The 20,791-nt window shown below is 44.1% G+C and overlaps 1 protein-coding gene across 7 annotated transcripts in view; it reads left to right on the plus strand.

Moving 5' to 3' along the window:
* Window positions 1–20,791, plus strand: part of LOC139581086 (protocadherin-19-like) — a 72,171-nt gene that overhangs the window by 38,553 nt on the left and 12,827 nt on the right. For 3 of the 7 annotated variants that reach the window (XM_071410462.1, XM_071410465.1, XM_071410464.1), the window contains exons 3-4: window positions 4,666–4,721; window positions 6,861–7,045. In XM_071410462.1, the coding sequence (XP_071266563.1) occupies window positions 4,666–4,721; window positions 6,861–7,045 (241 nt within the window). The remainder of the gene's footprint in view (window positions 1–4,665; window positions 4,722–6,860; window positions 7,046–20,791) is intronic. The other 4 variants (XM_071410463.1, XM_071410467.1, XM_071410466.1 and 1 more) reach the window with 2 other exon arrangements.

Here is a 20,791-nt window from a genome sequence, read left to right on the forward strand (position 1 = left end):
TCTCCTCGTCCTCCATCGGCCTGAAACTCGATCTCAGCGCAAGAAATATCGACATTTCCTCCTCCGCTTTTTAAAGTTGGTCAGATAGATAAAGGCGGAGGGCATTTCTTTACAGGAAGCCGCCCTGCTAATTTATCTGGCCGTATTCTCCCTCAGAAAAGCCCTCTCCAGAGTGCCTCCTCATGAACGCAATAGGCAAGTTTGTGCCCTTTTCTGATTTGTGTTTGCTCATTGCCATTGACTATGTGATAATAGAGAAAATGTGCTCGCTTTATTGCTGCTCTGATTTTACTGATGACTAGAGTCCCTTGGCGGAACACAGGTCCATTGAAACTACTCTACTGTACAGTTGAATGGCAGGTCAAATCATTATAAGGGCAGAAAACCTAGACGAATATAAGGGGGCATTAGGGTATCTTTAAGGGATTACAATAGAATGACCTGTGGTGAATACGGAGCAGTGCATTTGGGGAAATGCAGTCCTGATGACGTAGCTCAGTGTGTAGACTACTAAAGCACTATAGTGCTTAAGCATCATCCCTCCCACCATCGCTACTCCCAGGGTGACTGACTACACTCAACGCTGAGCTTACTATTCCAAACCAATTACAGGGCTTGAGCCAAAGTGAGATTCATCAGGAAATGTATACTAAGTTTTCCCCTTATTACTCCCGCCATGCACATTCATTAGCCGCTCACTGAATGCCCGGGCTAGATGGAAATCCTGGCCATAGAAATATAATAAATTAATTATATTTCTGTGATCCAGGCATTATAATGAGTGCTCACTGGGACCAAAGTGGAGCACAGGTGGCACGCTCCACCCAAAAAAAACACGATACAATATATGTCTATGTACAGTGTATACACATCCAACCACAAAATAACTATCAACAATAATTACAGATGAGTTAAGGGCGGCTAATAAAATGTTAATTAAAATAGCTTTTAAATGATGATCTTTACAAATGATCTCCTTGATAACAATGAGTTAAGATTGAAATTTGTGAGATGATGGTGCAATCAGGAGGCCGCCTGCCCCGCCGCCTTCGCTAATTACAATATTATCTTGTCACGGATGTAATTAGCCGGTGTGGAGGTGAGACGACAAAACAATGGCCTTATTTGGTCAGTGATTGAGGTATTTTTGGCGGGCCTAGTCTACTGGACAGAGGGGGTGGAGGAAATAACATATTTCAACCACAATAACAACTGTGACTTATATTGCTGGGGGGAACACGATATTTCAACCACAATATGTCAACATTTTGACATTTAACCATTGCAGTATAGCTGATATATTAGTATGTAAGTTGTTGGGGGGAACGTGATATTTCAAAAATACTTACTACTTCTTTAGTACAGTACATTGCTAAAGCTGGTGAGTTTCGGCTTGCGAGTTCCTCAGGGAACAATGCTAGCGCTGATGACATTATTATATTTTTGAACGCATTGTGTTTGTCCTTGAAGCTAGGAGAGAAAATGGCAGGGCTACTAAAGAGTAAAACAAACACAGACATGCATTTCCCTAGCATTAATAAACAGTAAGCACACACGGATGAGGGGCCCCTGTGTTGATGGTCAGCATAGCGAATGTGTTGTTGGCTACTCTCACCGCCTGGGTGCAGCCCATCAGGAAGTCCTGAATCCTGGACTTCCTGATGTGCCGCCTCCAGGCGTGAGGGTAGGCAACAACACATCTGCCACGCTGTCCATCAACACGGGCCCCTCAGGGGTGTGTGCTTAGTCCCCTCCTATACTCCCTGTTTACCCATGACTACCGCGCGAGACTCCAATACCATCATCAAGTTTGCTGACGACACAACAGTACAACAACATCTCCCTCAACAACAGCAAGACAAAGAAACTAATCGTGGACTACAGGAAACGGAGTGGCGAGCATGCCCCAATCCACATCCATGGAGCTGTAGTGGAGTGGGTCGAGAGTTTCAAGTTCTTCGGTGTTCACATCACCAAGGAATTAATAACATGTTCCACACACACCCACACAGTTGTGAAGAGGGCACGACAGCACCGCTTCTCCCTCAAGAGAGGCATGGCCCCTCAGATCCTCAAAAGGTTCTACAGCTGCACCATGGAGAATTCTTGATTGGCTGCATCAACGCTTGGTACAGCAACTGCAAGGCACCCGACAACAAGGCGCTACAGAGGGTGATGAGTACGACCCAGTACATCTCTGGGCCCAAGCTCCTTGTCATCCAGGACCTCTAAACCAGGCTAGGAAGGCAGAAAAAATTACCAAAGACTTTTTGCCACCCAAGCCATTGACTGTTCTCTCTGCTACCGCACAGCAAGCGGTACCAGTGCACCAATTCTGAAACCAACAGGACCCTAAACAGCTTCTACCCCCAAGCCATAAGAGTGCTAAATAGCAAATCAAATGGCTACCCTCTGCTGCTACTGTCTATTACCTATCCTGTTGCCTAGTCACTTTAACTATACCTTTAACTCTGCATAGTTGAAAAAGTACCCGTAAGTAAGCATTTCACTGTTTTAAAATGTTGTTCCATTGTTTCAAAGACCATAGCAGGGTGCTATTTGCCAGAGGTTAACACGACTCTGGAAGGCCGCATCAAGTCCGCATCAACCTGGTCTCAAAGCAAAACTTAATTATATTTGACCAAAATCCACACCACTTCATTTAGAAAGATATGTTACATATAGTTACATTAGGCCTATCGATGTAATACAGTGCCTTGCAAAAGTATTCATCCCCCTTGGCGATTTTACTATTTTGTTGCATTATATCCTGTAATTTAAATGTATTTTTCTTTGGATTTCATGTAATGGACATGCACAAAATAGTCAAAATGTAAGTGGGTGTAGCAAAAAAAAATAGTTCCTACCTCGCGTAAAACTGAAAGCGAAAAAAAATGAAATACTGCAAAGTTGCTTAGGAGCTAGAAGCAGAGCTTCCATATCAGCCGGTGCCATCTTACAAAAAAGTAACTCACTGTCTTATGTAAACATACCAAATGTAACATATCATACTAAAGCAGTCAAATGTAATACTTTATATGTCATACTAAACGGGTCAAATAATGTAACTTAACGTATCATACTAATTGAACTGGCGCAGATTTTAGTTAAATATAATACATTTTGCTCTTAGACCAGGCTCAGCCTGCCTCCTTGCTCTTGTGTAGTGCAAATCAACATACAAGAACACAAGGGCAAGTTTTGCATCTACATTCCTGTCCTCTGCCTCTCTTTCCCCTCTCTCTCACACACTCTTGCCTTTTTAATGAGGGGTGGGGGGGGGGGGGGGTTGTTTCATAGGGTGTTTAAGTCAGGATGTCTCAATAAAAAGCATCAAAAGCCTCTCTCTCGCTCTCTCCCTTTTACATTGTGGTTTTGCATTATGGTTTCTGCCTCAACCTGGAATAAATAGGGTGGGTATTGAGGAAGGGTTTCACTTTTCATCACCAGCTAACACGCTACATTTTGTCACCCTGCCTCACTTCCTCACCATCGCACACGGCTCCCCACTCCCCTGAACAGCAGGACCGAGCTGGCAAATATTGTCCCTCATTTGATAATCAGTGAGTTCGTGCCACCGCCTGCATTAACGTCTCTTATCATAGGGGTGACTCTTTTGTCAGAGGTAACACTTCATCACCGGACGTGAGCCATTGACTATCCCCCTATCCCTTATCCTTTATCTGAGATAGCATATCTGAGTCTATGAGAGTGGAATTTAAGAGGAGTGATGTCCTTTTCTCCCTCTTCCCACAGGAAAACACCTTCATCAAAGTATGTTGAAAGGGTCGGATCATGGAGTTTTCATGGGCAGGCTGGGGAAGTCCTTTGAGAGGGCCTTTGATACCCTCTTGACATGTTATCTGGGTGTGAGTGGATGTTGGCCAGGCACAAGGGACTACCTGTTCAATGTCCCCTCTCTCCCCTGTCACTCTCCTGTCTAACTTACTATAACAGTCTTTCTATAAATGTTGGGGGATTTTATTTTTTACGTTGAATACAGGATGCCTTTGACTGAGTAGATGCTCACCAGACACGAGGGGACGTCTCAATGGACCTTATCTCCCCTGTCCAAGAATGATGCACAATGCCTTTGAACTATGCGGGTCAGCGATCCATCGTATGCAGATTCCTCCGTGCTTGCTTTTAATCTGCAATTGCATTCTTAAAAGTTAAGAATTCCCCCTGGTACGCTCTCAATTTCTTCTTCTCCTCTTACACGTATTTATAGATTCAGATCCACTCAAAAAGGTTGAGGAGAAAAGAGAGAGATTTGGAGAGGAGAAAAGGGAAAACTTTTCTTCCTTCTCTCCGTCATTTTATCTCTCTGCATGACGCACTGTCATCCCTAATGATCACATTTGTATGACTTTGGTCTGATGTAGGGATGTAGAGGACTGAGGGAGGGATGGAGGACTGTCTCTGCTCACTGCAGCACTCTCCTTAGTTCTCTCAGTTCCTAGCCGGCCCTCTCTCTCTCCTTGTCTCCGTGTAGGTCCTTTGAAAGCTGAGGCTCGCTCACTTTGTGTAAAATAACATTTCTATTGAAAGGCAATTACCGTTGTAAAATGTTTTGGTTCGCTACGAAATTAAATGCATCTCTTCTGTTTTTGCTCTCCTTTCCTCCCCCTCTTCTCCCTCCTCCCCCCCAATCTTCTGTTACAGACGGATAATTATATCGACTCCAGCTATGTGAACAGCCGAGCACATCTTATCAAAAGGTATGTCTTGATTAGGCAATTTGATATTTTCCGCTATCACCCGTTGTGATCCGTAATTGTCTGATGCTATGGGCTGCAAATGCATGAGTGTGCATGTTGTGAAAAACAGTGTTTGTTCTGTGTATTCACTACAAATTCACACAATCAATAATCTAATTTGGAATTAGACTCTAAAATGATCCCTCACTACTATATTAGGTACATTTTTCAAGTCTGTATCTTCAAAGCACATATTTTAACATTATCATGAATAATTCCATCCATTCCCATAAAATAAAATCAAGACACGTTGAGCAATATGAAAAACTCCTGCTAAAACACGGCTCGTAAAACGACTTACACATCATGAATAAGATTAAAGAAATCAAATAGAATTTGGGCCGGAAACATGATTTCAATATTGCAAGAGGTTCGTGGCACAATTGGATCTGTGTGTAAAAAAAATACATCAGCTCAATGCTTAATTCATTAATTAGTTAATTTGAGTTGCCCATTTTGAGAATATTGAGCAGAGCATAAAGGTTATCTTTGTGAGGTATGGGACTAATGGTGCATTCCTGAGTCCACCTGAAGCAGGATATAAGGTGAGCTCGTGGTTCCGGCGGGGTAGTGTAGACACCTCTAATAACGCCCTGCAGCATTTTTTCTTTTTTTTTGCGGCCAGGCCTATAATTTCTCACTTTTTACCTGCAGCTCCGGAACATTCCAACCTCCCTTTGTTTGAGGCCGTCCCCGGCTTTTTGAAAAGCCATTATGGCAATTTTCCTCCCCAAAAAGTCCCTATGTTTATGTAAACAAAGCACATTTAAGCGAGGGGCCTCTGCAGCACACTACAAAGCTATCCCCTAGGAGCCTGTGGGCCTGTTGTCTGGGACAGGTGCAATTACACTGATAACATCAGAGAGAGGTAAAGCCAGCATTACCGTCACTGCAGTACCTCTCTCCCCCTTTCCCAGGCAAGCCTCTCAAAGAAAAGCTGGGAACTGCTGTTGCTACGGTTTCTTTTCTTTTTGTCTTTTCTCTTTCCTTCTCTTATATTTTTTTATTTTCTCCTTTCTCCTCTCTTCTCCTACGTGAGGTTCTTGATGTATACATTCGCCTCCTCCCTCAATAGCAGTCTTGTTTGTATAGCACAATTTGTTCCAGTGGGGTGGCAATCAAATGAACGGAAATCATGCATACACTATGAAGCTGTTGATTGCCTGCCTCTATTGACTTTAAGCCCCAAACAAGACAGATTCAATCTGTGCACATACGTACATGCTCATAGCATTTTCTATATTCCTTTCCTTCCTGGAATGCTTGATTTATCATCTGATTGTTGAACAGTAGAGTGTAATTGCATGACGTTTTAAAGGCCCACTCTGTTATTTGAAAAACAACACAACGGCAGCCCCGACACTTGGTTTGCTATAAAGCTGAGGGACAGGGCTCATGAGGCATTTACGTCTGATATTCTTAATTAATCAATGGGTATATAATTACATACATTTAAATGATAAAAAAACAGGATGTAAATATCCGGACAGGCCCTTTATAGCCACAACGGTTCACCCTAGAGATGCCCTTGAAGTCAGTGCATCGTCATCCACATGGTCCCTTTTAGAAACAGACTACAAGAGCCTGCAGCCTCTTTGCTCCACTATCAGCAGAGTTTGAAAATGGCCTCTTAATCCCAAAAATCTCCAACAGAGTTAATCTGTGCCTCCACCACCACAACCCTCCGATTTACTGCAGAAGTAGCACGGTTCTGATCCCTCCAGAAATAAAATGTGGAACACCGTGAAGTCGTGTCCTTCTGGACAGCTGAGGCCAGAGTTAAGAGTCGTCCTGAAGATTCCCATTATCCCTCTCCTCGTCTCGAGAAATGTGTGAGAGAGAAGGATGTGGAGAGACACGCATGTTCGAGTCAAGGATGAGATAGTGAAAGAGAGACAATATGAAGAAAATGTTTTTTAGATTAAAAAAAAAATAGAACTAAGAAAGAAACAGTGAAAAAGAGACGGACACAGGAGAGAAATGGATCGAGGGAGAGACGTGATGAAGGAGAGAGGAGAGAATCTGATAGAAGTTGATGTGACAGTAAATCAACATTCTCTCCTTTCTCATCCCCCTCTCCCTCCCTCCGTCCCTCTGTAGCACATCAACATTCAAGGACCTGGAGGGCAATAGTCTGAAGGACAGCGGGCACGAAGAGAGCGACCAGACGGACAGTGAGCACGACGTCCAGAGAGGCCACTACATAGACACGGCTGTCAACGACGTGCTCAATATGACCGTACCCCCCAACGTCTGCCAGCTGCCTGACCAAGGTAGGAGAAAAGGTTTGTGGAAAGCTTTTTGTGTTACTCATCATTCATCCCTTAGTGTTAGATTTTGAATTACCCCATCAGATACTTGGTAAAAGCTTGTGTATGTAAAACGAAGCTTGTGTGTTGCTGTTTACACCTCCAACTAGAGCAGCTTTAGCAGTCCATTATACCCACTCCTACATAAGGCCTCAGACCTGTGTGTGTGTTTGTGTGTATAGAATTTGAATTAATTCTATTCCTGGGTGTGTATTTGTGTGTTTACATCAAGCAGAACACATTTACCGGTAGCATTGTGCCCACTCTCAGATAAGGCCCCTCAGATCTGTTTATTGTGAATAACACCTTAGTACATTCCCTTTGAAGTCCCGGTGCTAACTCCACTAAGGCTGCTAATGTAGAGGGATCCCTCCCTGCCAAGGCTACCCTTTATATGATGCTCTGGTAACATTATTGACTGATTGTAGGCCTAGCCATGTCTGTCTGGTAGTATTTGGTGGCAGCCAACTTCTGATGCGCTTGAATGGCTGACAAAGGTGGGTTGAAATCTACATATCGCGTTGTAACCACTCTCATGCATTATTTAGCAGAGGAATAAATGTTGATGTTTCCTTGCCGACTTCCAACGGTTAAGAAGACATCCGATTCCCTGGCAGGGGAAGTGGAGGTGGTCATGTTAGTGTTTCCTGGTTCCATGGTTTTAGAGTAGTGGAGAGGGGGAGCTTATGTGAAGAAGGGTCATAGAGAAAGGGAGGGTGAGGGAGAGAGAGGGAATGAGTGTGAGAGGGAGGGAGATGGAGGGAGAGAGAGTGTGTTTGAGAAAAAGGTAGTGGGTAGAACTGGCACCGACCTGTGAAGAAATTGAATTGAAATATATTGAAGTGAGAGAGAATTAAAGATATGCCTGTAGACGGAGATAGAGAGAGTGAGAGAACAAGAATGAGTGAGACCGAGAATTAGGTGGATAGAAACTGGCACAGACCTGTGTGCTACCATTGTATGCACATGGGGGTGTTTATCCAGCTCAAAAGGGAACACACACAGGTGCTCAGACTTGGGAGAGCATAGAGCAGTGGATTCAGTGCATGAACTCAAAATGAACGGCAGCCATTTCACTGGCTTGCCTCCTACTCCAGTTAACAATTGCTTTATTTTCTGAAGAGACAGGAAGCTAGTGAATTGCCTTGCTTTGTTCAGTCTTGATGACTAGGCCTTTCATCTTCGCAATTTGAAACGATCAAACAACTCCATTGGTCAATAGGGAAAACCACATCTGCATATTACCCAGCAGGCTTCACGTTGCAGTCTGTCTTTGTTTGGTTTGAATTTGCCTACTCCTTGGTCATTGGCTTCTGCTATAGAGGAAAATTTAGGACAGGTTCGGTGAAATATGTTGAAATTCTAGTCGAAGTGTGGCGTCCAGTGTTAGGCACTTCTTAGCCGTAACCCTAGCCTTTACCCCTCCCCCCAAACAAACAAACACACACACACCTTATGCTAACCCTCTGTGATTTTTCCCTCCAATTTTCTCAAAACCCCTCTAGTGAGCCTCTCTAGCTACATGTGCACATTTTCTGAGTCTTCCATTTTAATGCTCCCTGCTCACTCCTCTTAGCCTTGCTCCGAAAAAGAGAATCTAATGAATGAAGGACTAACAGATGAAGAAAAATGAAACAATCACACTTTAACCCAAATTATTTATGAGGGATTTATGTTTTTTTCCACGGGAACATCAGTGAAGAGCACTTAATGTCAGTCCTGTCTCGTCCAGGCGACGTTGTTTCCGGTGATGTCTGGTGAGGACCTGCCTTTCAACAGGCCTACAAGCCCTCAGTCCAGCCTCTCTCAGCCTATTTCAGACAGTCTGAGCACTGATGGAGGGATTGTGGGTTCCTGGTGTAACTCAGGCAGTTGTTGTTGCCATCCTGTACCTGTCCCGCAAGTGTGATGTTCGGATGTACCGATCCTGTGCAGGTGTTGTTACACGTGGTCTGCTACTGCGAGGACGATCAAGACATTGCAATTTATTTCCCTGGCCACATCTGCAGTCCTAAGGCATGTTCACGCAGATGAGCAGGGACCCTGGGCATCTTTCTTTTGGTGTTTTTCAGAGTCAGTAGAAAGGCCTCTTTAGTGTCCTAAGTTTACATAACTGTGACCTTAATTGCCTACCGTCTGTAAACCGTTAGTGTTAACGACCGTTCCATAGGTGAATGTTCATTAATTGTTTATGGGTCATTGAGCAAGCATGGGAAACAGTGTTTCATCACTTTACAATGAAGATCTGTGAAGTTATTTGGATTTTTACGAATTATCTTTGAAAGACAGGGTCCTGAAAAAGGGACATTTATTTTTTTGCTGAGTTTACTTGCATTTCTCAGCTATTCCTTATTCTTCTGTAAAATGTTCTCTGGGACTTGTGTCCTCTATTAATTCAGAATTGTTTTGAATTTTCGGTGCGCCGCAAGATTTTATGGTACAGCCTGTCCAGCAAAGGATACATGGGATGCTGGCTTCAAAAACGCCCGAATGAAGGCACCTTAGAAGGCAGCATTTTAAGGTTCCTTCGGATTGGGACATGCCAATTGTGACGTCCTGCATTGAAATGCTGCCTGAAAAGGCCTTGGACTGCTGCCTTGGCAGTGTCAGACAGTAATGAACAATGATTAGTGAGTTCACTGCCTATTTGGTTAGCTGGCCGTAATTATTTCACAACCCTCTCCAAAACATGCATACTGACAGGTCCAACAGTCTAGCAAAGATGTACATGAAGAATATTACAAGTAGAGAAAAAGGAATAGACATAGAGGAATGGGGGAGACAAAGAAAGAGAGAAAGGCTTTTTTGAGATGCAGCTCTTTTTTCATTAACACTCGCCTTAATTTGATCCGTTTCAGCGAGATGGATGCTAACTCCTGGAATGTATGTGAACAAATAAACGCTACTGGTCAACAGAACGACGGGGACTATTTACCGCTACCAGGCAGACAATAGATAAGGACAAAATATCTATTTGGATTTGCAATTGGATCCTTGTCGCTATTGTTATTGCACTCTCCTTCTCCAGACCTAGTTATAATATGGTCTTGCTACAGGCCAATTTCTCCCTCCGTTGAAAAAGAAGCAGGGAAAAGCACCGAACAAAATTTCTTGATTTTTCTCTAAGCTTGAATCCCAAATGGCACTTTATCCCCTATATAGTGGGCATATGGGCCCTGGACAAAATTAGTCCACTATGTAGGAAATAGGGTGCCATATGGCATGCAGGCAATGTCTGTCTTTAAAGGGAGTCTGTGGCAGTAAATCAGCATGAGGGTTCATCAGTATTGAGGGCTTGTTCATAATTATTAAATTAATTGACCAAAAGACCCTTACACATGCATGAACGTAACGACATAGCCAAATGGAATTGTCCTTTCATTACCATCTCAGCATTCTAATTACACAGTTAAAGAGTACGATGGGGCCGGGGCTATAAGCTCGACAGAATCGGCACAGCCACACTATACTTCTTCCGCGACCCCTCAGACAAGGCCCTTGTTGCATCCTCCTACCTTTTTCAAGAGGATATTAGCTATTGCTGAATACCCATTTCCGATTGGCTTGAAGGGCGTTCTAGAGCGTCCATTATTTACTTATAACGCACCATGCATTAGCACGGTAGAATTCCATGGCAATGTTTCATTCTTACATGTTTCATGTTTGAGCTAAGTCGAATTTGTTTGACTCTATTTTCATAATAGCAAGCTAGGACTGATGGTTTGGTTACCTAGGCAACTACCTTCGCCATCAAGTAAACTTGCTAGCTACTTCAGTGGATGTTGAATACAATTTCTCGCGGCAAATGTGTTACATTATAGTCATGGTATGAAAGGGATAATTAATTTGTGGCTCTATGCGTTCTCTGGAAAATAATGCAACTCCGTGGAAGGTTAGTTCCACTCCGCCAGCATCAACGAATAACGATTGTCGCTAGCTAGCTGAAATCGCTGTCACGTATTCACTGAAGCTCATCGACTTGAGGGACGGAGACACAAGTCAGACAATTGTGGTGTGTGTATTGTAACAGCCCTAAGAAAATATGAAAAGGCAGAGAAGATACTTTGCTGAACTATGCCTGTGTCCCAAATAGCATCCTATTCCCTACGTAATGCACAGCTTTTTTATTTATTTATTTATTAATTTTTTTTATCCCCTTTTCTCCCCAATTGTCGTGGTATCCAATCGCTAGTAATTACTATCTTGTCTCATCGCTACAACTCCCGTACGGGCTCGGGAGAGACGAAGGTCGAAAGCCATGCGTCCTCCGAAGCACAACCCAACCAAGCCGCACTGCTTCTTAACACAGCGCGCCTCCAACCCGGAAGCCAGCCGCACCAATGTGTCGGAGGAAACACCGTGCACCCGCCCCCCTCGGTTAGCGCGCACTGCGCCCGGCCCGCCACAGGAGTCGCTGGAGCGCGATGAGACAAGGATATCCCTACCGGCCAAACCCTCCCTAACCTGGACGACGCTATGCCAATTGTGCGTCGCCACACGGACCTCCCGGTCGCGGCCGGCTGCGACAGAGCCTGGGCGCGAACCCAGAGACTCTGGTGGCGCAGCTGGCGCTGCGATGCAGTGCTCTAGACCACTGCGCCACCCGGGAGGCCCCGTAATGCACTACTTTTGACCAGAGTCTCCATGGGCCCTGGTCAAAAGTAATATAAAAACAATTTGGTGGATGCTTAAATGTGTCCTGTTTCAATGGAAATGTTTTTCTTGCATAACTCAGATGCCCTCAGGGAGTGGCGTTATCAATGGAGGCCCTGGAGCAATTAGGCTTAAGTGCCTTGCGTAACCCCAAGGGCACATCAACACATTTTGGTTACTGGCCCAATGCTCTAACCACTAGGCTATCTGCTAGCCAAATAGGGCGCCATTTGGGAGGCATCCTATATATTTACAGAAGTAGGAGCAGATCAGGATAGCTAAGTTACAGCAGCAACATACACTAGATGTGAGAGCCACGATGGTTCCGAGGGAAGTGAAAACACGGTTTGTTCAGACACATCCGTCTTAATTGAATGTGAGCGGGCACCGGCCGGGCGCCGACCATGCAGTAGCCCTGTTTGGCAAAGGGAACTGTGTGAACAAAACAAACAGTCGTGTTCGCAAAACACCCCGCCATTTAGATATGTTTCTATAGGGAATGACTTAGATCTGCAGTTTGCCTCTCCTTCTGGTACTACAGCCCAAAAATTCAAATAAAAACACACTGCAATTGCCCCAAAGGACACAAACACAGGCTCTGGATACAAAAGTGATTTTATTGTGATGTTTTCTTGTGTTCGGAAGCAAAACGCAAACAGGAAGAAATGGAGGGGGATAGTTGGAGTACAGTAAACTCCCCTCATGTGGGTTCCCTAAGCTTTTTACAGTACAAATGTTTACCATTCTCACAGGCGCCATGTAAAGGTGGTGTTTGCACAGTGGGACGTACCGTTACCTTTGACAAAGAGGAACACACACACACAACCCCCCACCCCTCCTTAAAAGTCTCAGTGTGGGAATCCACTCATATGAGACATGGAGCTCTCTCCGAGGCTCTGCGTTTCCCTCGCACAATACAAAGGCTTCCTTTGTTACAGGCTTCCGTTTTGCACTTTTTGATTATGTTACTGACTTGTTTGTCCATTTCCTGCGTTTCTATTTATCCTTCTCGATTTGAAATGTGATACTTGATAATGGATTGTGTCTCTGGAATCCAGCAGTAGCTAAACTATAGTTTGACTTAGTGGAGAGGTATTTTGTCCATAATCAACAGAGTCTACCTGAGTGACACTAAGACGAGACCAAACATTGTAAGAAGATACTGTTCTTCCTAAGAATAACTTGGTCTGAAATCTACTCTGCCAATGGATTACACTAGGGAAATATATAAAATATCTTACAATCATATTACATTAAATATATAGGCCCCATATCGTCAACTATTAATGCTTTCCCTTATGCAGTGACTATGGATGATATCGCCCAGCTATAAACGGTTGAGGGAAGGGAGAGGAGCTGGAGAAAAATGTATAAAATAATCTCTATAGGCGTGACTGTGAACGTCAAGGGGATTTTGTTGAAAAAATATACAATGTGCTAGCTTTGGCTCTAGAGAACCATTAATGTCTCACGGGAGAAGTGGACAAACAGCCGCACAGGCTTTGGTAACAAAAAGAAGCTGACATTTTTTTTACCCCCACATCCTTTGATTATCGAAGCTCTTACTTAATTCCTTGCAGACATGGACGAGCCATGGGTTTTTTAAGGGCTCGAGATTCTCGGATTCTCTAGTTAAGTGCAAAAATGATCAATGCACAGAAACTCGACTTTTCCATGTCCTTTTTTGCCTTTTTGTGTTTTTTTCTTGGTGGCCATTTTGAGGGTTTAGTTTACCAGAGGTCTTTGGTTCTTGGATTATGACTCTAGGGGGAAAAGTGTTGGTCAGAAAACCATTTTTTCCGGTCTTTAGCACCAGAGAGACTCAAGTCAGCTACATATGCAGTCGCAGGGCATTAGTCTCATTCCACACATATTCCATATTCTTCACCCCTGAGGGGGTTTTCCACTCATTAATCCAATCCATGCCCCGTGGGTGTGTTCCCGAAGCAGAATCCCAGGAATGAAGCTCTTCCATGGAGCACAGATCCACCAGGGTCCCACTGCTCTTAATTGATTTCACGAGGCTTCCCCCATCTTAACTTCACCGCTCTCCTAGTCTCGCCATCTCTCTCTCAAAACCCTCATCTGCCAAGTCAACTTCCTGCCAGTCAAGCACTTCCCTTCCCCTGTTGAATTAAAGAAACAGTAAAGCAGTGTTGCGTGTTTATGCCGCAAAACATGCCCTAAATTCAACACAGGGAACATTTTGAGTTTCCTACTCCTCCGATCTACTAATGAAAATGCTGACAGGTGTCAGAATCAGGACAGCAACAGGAACAGGGTTTGTGCTGACAACCTGAGAGAGGGAGAGAGAGGAGTTGAGAGTCTAGTAAGCAGACTTGACTAGGGAAAATAAAAAGGGAAGAGAAAAAATCTCTGACAGGTAGGAGTATTTTTTTCTCTCCTCTTTCTCGTTCTCTCTCTCCCTCTCTCCATCTCAGAAGGCAAAATACTCCCATGAATGTGTCAGAGGATCCGACGGCTGCTCAACCAAATATTAACATTTGATTGAATCAAACTCTGAACACTTGCAGTTGTTTATGCCCGTCCACAGTCCATGTCGTCTGTTATTATATTAACAGACATAGACATGAAGTGGGAGCGTCCATTTTGATTTCCTAGTCCTAACTTTTTTGAAAAACTGTAGACAAAATGGCTGACAACAAGCCAACTGAATTAATATAAAAACTAGAATTACATAAATGCCAGAGGAAAGACAGTCAGAAAAACATCCAATATTTGCACATTATTCTTTAAAAAATGGTTCAAGCTCTGTCAAGTTGGTTGTTGATCATTGCTAGACAGTCTTGCCATAGATTTTCAAGCCGATTTAAGTCAAAACTGTAACTAGGCCACTCAGGAACATTCAATATTGTCTTGGCAAGCAAGATTTGGCCTGGTGTTTAAGGTTATTGTCCTGCTGAAAGGTACATTTATCTCCCAGTGTCTGGTGGAAAGCAGACTGATCCAGGTTTTCCTCTAGGATATTGCCTGTGCTTAGCTCCATTACGTTTATTTTTTATCCTGAAAAACTCCAGTCCATAACAATTACAAACATATCCATAACCCGATGCAACCACCACTATGCTTGAAAATATGGAGAGTGGTACTCAGTAATGTCTTGTATTGGATTTGTACCAAACATAACACTGTATTCAGGACAAAAATGTAATTGCTTTGCCACATTTTTTGCAGGATGACTTTAGTGCCTCGTAAACAGGATACATGTTTTGGAATATTTTTATTATGTACAGGTTTCCTTCTTTTCACTCTGTTAATTAGGTTAGTATTGTGGACTAACTACAATGTTGTTGATCCATCCTCAGTTTTCTCCTATCACAGCCATTCAACTCTGTAACTGTTTTAAAGTCACCATTGGACGCCTGTATCACAGGAAGGATCCCTGTGTCTTTGTAGTGACTGGGCGTATTGACACCATCCAAAGTGTAATTAATAACTTCACCATGCTCAAGGGGATATTCAATTTTGGCTTTCTTTATTTTTACCCCTCCCTGGTCTTTTTGGTTGAATCTGTGTTTCAAATGCACTGTTCTACTGAGGGACCTTACATATATTGTATGTGTGGGGTACAGAGATGAGTGGGTACAGAGATGAGATGAGGTACAGAGATGAGGTAGTCACTCAAAAATCATGTTAAAAACAATTATTGCACACAGAGTGAGTCCATGAAGCTTATCATGTGACTTGTTAACAGGGGTTGAAAACTTATTGACTCAAGACATTTCGACTATTCATTTTAAATTAATTTGTAAAATTCGCATTTTTTTTTTTATTCCACTTTGACATTATGGGGTATTGTGTGTAGGCCAGTGACACACATTCTCAATTTAAATCAATTTACAATTCAGGCTGTAACACAACAAAATGTGGAAAAAGTCAAGGGGTGTGAATACTTTCTGAAGTTACAGTAGCTGTTCTAAATTTGGTCTGAGGCAGGCGTTAGATTTCGAACATTTTCAAGTGCATTGTAAAAAACAAGGGTTTTGGGAAACAGCTTGGATACTTACAGATGCTGCTACGAAGGTTCTAACGATTAACTTAACCTTAAGATGCTTTTGGGAATCCAGGCCCTGGTGCATTCGTGTTATTATCAGTATATGCCTCAAGCAGGCCCCTCAGTCAGTCAGTTTGCCATGTAGGTAATTGCAGATTCCGTTGGGAAGAATAACGACTTCCACTCGGGCTTGAGGCCCTCTCCTCTCTTTCTATACCCGTGACATAGCTGCTCGCTCTGCACCATGCACACACACGCACAAAATATTTCTCTCCGCCTCCCCTCCCCTCCATCCTGTGACTCACAAGACTTTGCGCTAACGTTGTATCAACGTCCCCTGAACCTTCGGCTTACATTACCCTAACGTTCCAGCCCTCGTCAATACACCTAATGTGTTTAATCAGCTCATCTCCCCTGCACTTGTCATGGATAGGAGCATATTGAACGTGTGAGGGAGAAATGGTGGAGTCCTTCATTATTTCCTAGGGCTTCGCCAATGAGCCTGATGTATCTCCTCCACTGACAGCTCATTTTCCACACAATCCCTTGCATTCATTGGGAGCGGGGGAGAGAGAGGGAGAAAGAGAGAAAATACGGCTCTTGGATACCTCTTCCCATTGCTTATTCATGACCCCGCTGTAGCTACTAGGCATGCTAGGCTAGGTGTGTTAATAATCTCCTCAGAAACCAAGTAGAATCACAATTGTTTGTCGAACACACAGCTAGTAGCCAATGAAGGAGGGCACAGGGGGGGATCAGGGCAGTGCTGAACAGAGGGGGAGAGGTTAAGAACAGGCCATGTGACGAGTTGATAGGGAGGGAAAAAGAGAAAAGGAGAGAATGTGTGGATGTGTGTGTGTGTGTGTGAGAGGGCAAGTTTGCATGTGTCTGTATCTGTGTGTTTGTGTCTGTGTGTTAGATCAAGCGAATGAGTGTGTGTGTTCAAAGGTTAATGAGAGAGAGCGGGGTAGAGCGAGAGAGGAGATAACTATGCTTGGAGGAGAGAGAAAACAGACTGAAATGTGAGTAGCCCATCCCGGGCCTCGTGCTAGCTGTCTGCAGTCTACCGTTGTGAAGGCTATTGTGGTTTCTAAATGATTGTGTTTTTGGACTGTGGAAGCCTGTGACAGCACTGGGTACTCCCCTTTCCCCCTTACTCCTGTCCTAGTACCTCCAGAGTCCTCGCTTTGGCAAAGCCCCATTTACATTCAAACACAGTCTCCACCGGTAACAAGGCTCAGGGGGTATCGCTAGAGGTCTGCAGGCTAGATCTCTGTAGCCTAATCAGACACTAAATAATGGCCAGGAAACCATAGACTGGAACCAGGGGCTGAGCCCAGTGGAGATGACCTGACCATCTCTGCTCTGTCTGGGGGTAAATTCCAGATCTAGGTCTCAACCCCTACTGGATGCTCTGTCCTGGATCACTAATCGAAACACATTGGAATTGGCATGATTATACACTGAATGTACAAAACACCTTCCTAATATTGCGATGTGCACCCCCCCTCCTTTTGTCCTCAGAACAGCCTCAATTTGTTGGGACATGGACTCTACAAGGTGGCAAAAGCATTCCACAGGGATGCTGGCCCATGTTGACTCCAATGATTCCCATAGTTGTGTCAAGTTGGCTGGATGTCCTTTGGGTGGTGGACCATTCTTGATACATGTGGGAAACTGTTGAAAAACTGTGTGAAAAACTCAGCGGCATTGCAATTCTTGACACAAACCAGTGCTCCTGGCACCTACTACCACACCCTACTACCACACCCCGTTCAAAGGCACTACCATACCCCTTGCACTGAAATATTTTGTCTTGCCTATTCACCCTCATAAAAGCACAATCCATGTCTCAATTGTCTCAAGGCTTAAAAATCCTTCTTTAACCTGTGTCCTCCCCTTCATCCACACCTTTGCAACTTCTGGTGGTGGGGTCTACAAAAGAACTGATCTCATCATGAGGGGCCACAGTGTGTCATGGGTCTGCGTACCCACATCCATACCCCCCCCCCCCCCCCCCCACACCTTGCGGGCAAAACATTTTAGCGGAGCAGCGAAGATGACAGCGAAGATACTTTTTGGGGTTTTACTGTTCATTTCCTGCGATTCTACACATTTTCTCATAGGGTGGAGGCAATTGTTTGCAGTTTTTTTTATATGATAGCTGATCATCAATTGCCCCCACCCCGATCGGTAATTCGATCATGCTTACTACAAGTTTCTATAGCTGTCCGCTAGACTAATTTACCAATATTTATTTTTTGCACATATGGGCTAATTAAGTGACTGCACAACAAAATGTATAAATTGCACCTAATGTATTCTAACTCTCAACAGTAAATTGAGACCCCGACTGAGTTCCCCCCAGATTGAAATTGGTCCGCGGGCCTACAAAAACGGGGTGACCGGTTGGTCATCCCTGATCTACACTGATTGTGGATTCAACAAGTGACATCAATAAGGGATCATATCTTTCACCGAGATTCACCTGGTCAGTCTATGTCATGTCCTTAATGTTTTGTACACTCAGTGTATATTGGCTTGATTGAAATACCATGTAATTCTAATCTTAGAATGACTGAGAATTTCATTTTTGTATTTATGATGATGATTTGGAACTATACTAGTGGGACCTGTGTGTGTGGCAATAACCGAGCAGACAGGACAAATATCTCTGGCAGAGGCTGTCTGTGTGGCAATAACCGAGCAGACAGGACAAATATCTCTGGCAGAGGCTGTGTGTGTGGCAATAACCGAGCAGACAGGACAAATATCTCTGGCAGAGGCTGTGTGTGTGGCAATAACCGAGCAGACAGGACAAATATCTCTGGGAGAGGCTGTGTGTGTGTATGTATGTGCTTGTGAATCCACGTGTCTGTGTGCTTGCGTGTGCGTGCGTGGCTGCCAAAGCAAAGCTGGGCCTCGTATTACAGGGATCCCTGGGTATCAGACACGAGCCTGTATGCGCTCGGTCTAGACCGGGCCAAGCCTGGCAGCTAGCCTGCAATGAGCCAGCTCTAATCAACTCTAATTGCTACACTGCAGACTCCCATGTAGGAATACTTTACAGTACTACAGTCATAACGTCTCAACAGGGTATAGAGGCACAAAGATATGAACAGCCATGCAGTCGCAGCACTGATTTAATATGCTACTGTAACGCTCCTTGTTGGATGGATTGGACCAAGGTACAGCGTGGAAGGCGTTTTTCATGTTTATTAATGTGAACCAGCAACAAAACAATAAAGAGTAACAAAACGAACGTGCAGCTTTGTAGTGCAAAAAGGCTACAGTACAAAAACAAGATCCCACACACAACAGGTGGAAAAAGGCTGCCTAAATATGATCCCCAATCAGAGACAACGATAGACAGCTGCCTCTGATTGGGAACCATACCAGGCCAACATAGAAAGATAAAAACTAGAGTACCCACCCTAGTCACACCCTGACCTAACCAACATAGAGAATAAAAAGGATCTCTAAGGTCAGGGCGTGACAGCTACTCTCTCACACAGACATGCATGCACACATGCACACGCTCATGTGTGCATACAGGCAAGCCCATAATATGCTTACGCACGCATACATGCAAACACACACGCAATGAATGGGGTTCGATTTTCTGGGCATTCCAGTCCTTGGCAATAGGCGTTTGTTTTATTTCCTGCCTACACCCAAAGGGAAAGATTAAGCATATACTGTGCTCTGTTTAAGGGAGAGAAAATGAGCTGTCTACTGACAAGTACATTGTAGCCCTGCAGTTTTCTGTCCAGAATACAAAGAGACATTTATCACTGCAGCAGGGGAGTAGAAGAGAAAAGAGGGAGAGTGAGCGAGGGAGAGGCACATCTCTCCACTGCTGCAATGTGTGCATCTCTGCTTTTAACTGGGTCTCACACTTCCTGACAGATAGGAGAAAGCTTTTCTCCTCCTCTAACTGTGTGAGATACCCCTCGCTCTCACCTTCTCTTGTGCTTCTCGTGTGTATCAAGAATGGTCCACCACCCAAAGGACATCTAGCCAACTTGACACAACTGTGGGAAGCATTGGCGTCAAAATCGGCCAGCATCCCTGTGGAATGCTTTCGACACCTTGTAGAGTCCATGCCGCGACAAATTCCTAAATATGAGGAAGGTAGTCTTATTGTTTTGTACACTTAGTGTATTTAAAATATATGGAATTTGTGGTAGAAGCCACTTCCTTCTCCTTCTACGGTAATTAAGGTGGTGACAAACGTTTACTACCCTGGGCAGCTGGCATTTCCTTTATCTCTCACTCTGCTTCATGTATATTCAGCAGCAAATTATTTATTCTTTAAACATTCAATCATTCGGGAAAGCAGACCCCATTTTTCAATGAAGGAACACTAGCACACCAGCCCAGCCAACCCACCTATAAAACATGCATAATAGCAGACGGTGTTTTCGCGTATTTCCTTTGTAGGGGCCACAGGTTGAGGAAACCCGAAACAAACCTCTTTTCTCTCTCTTATCCTCATTGATTAGTGTCTGAAGGCCACTTGGTTGTCCCCAATGATGACCTCGGCCGGATAAGCTCACAGCATTTAAATTGAATTCACCCAGTTTAAACAGGATGAAAAAATGTAGGTAGAAGGAGTAGGGAGGGACTTTCCCTTGGTACAGAATGACCGCAGCTATAGCAAGCCTGTTGGCCAGGTGGGTCCAGATTATTAGCTATTGATGAAAGATTAAAGGGACAGACAGAGGGAGGGGATCAGAAAATGGCCTGTGGATACCTGTAACCCCCCTCACCTCCCCAACCTTGCCAGAAGGCCTCTGGCCGCTACTGATAAACCAGTGGCCTGCTGAAACTGACGACTCCCCCTCCACCACACACACACACAGCCCAGACCATAATTTGCACATGCCTCCTTCTCTCCAACCAAGATCCCTTTGTCCACTCTGAATGCACGCAACCTCCATTCCTCCACGAGAAAACTAACTAAAATCCCAAGAATATTCAAGGTATGCCAATCAAATAGGCTATCCCTTGGAAAGGAAGAAATTCCATTTAATCAGTTAATTCTCCTTGGT

Source organism: Salvelinus alpinus, chromosome 7 (genome assembly GCF_045679555.1).
Source record: "Salvelinus alpinus chromosome 7, SLU_Salpinus.1, whole genome shotgun sequence".
NCBI classification, from domain to species: Eukaryota; Metazoa; Chordata; class Actinopteri; order Salmoniformes; family Salmonidae; genus Salvelinus; species Salvelinus alpinus.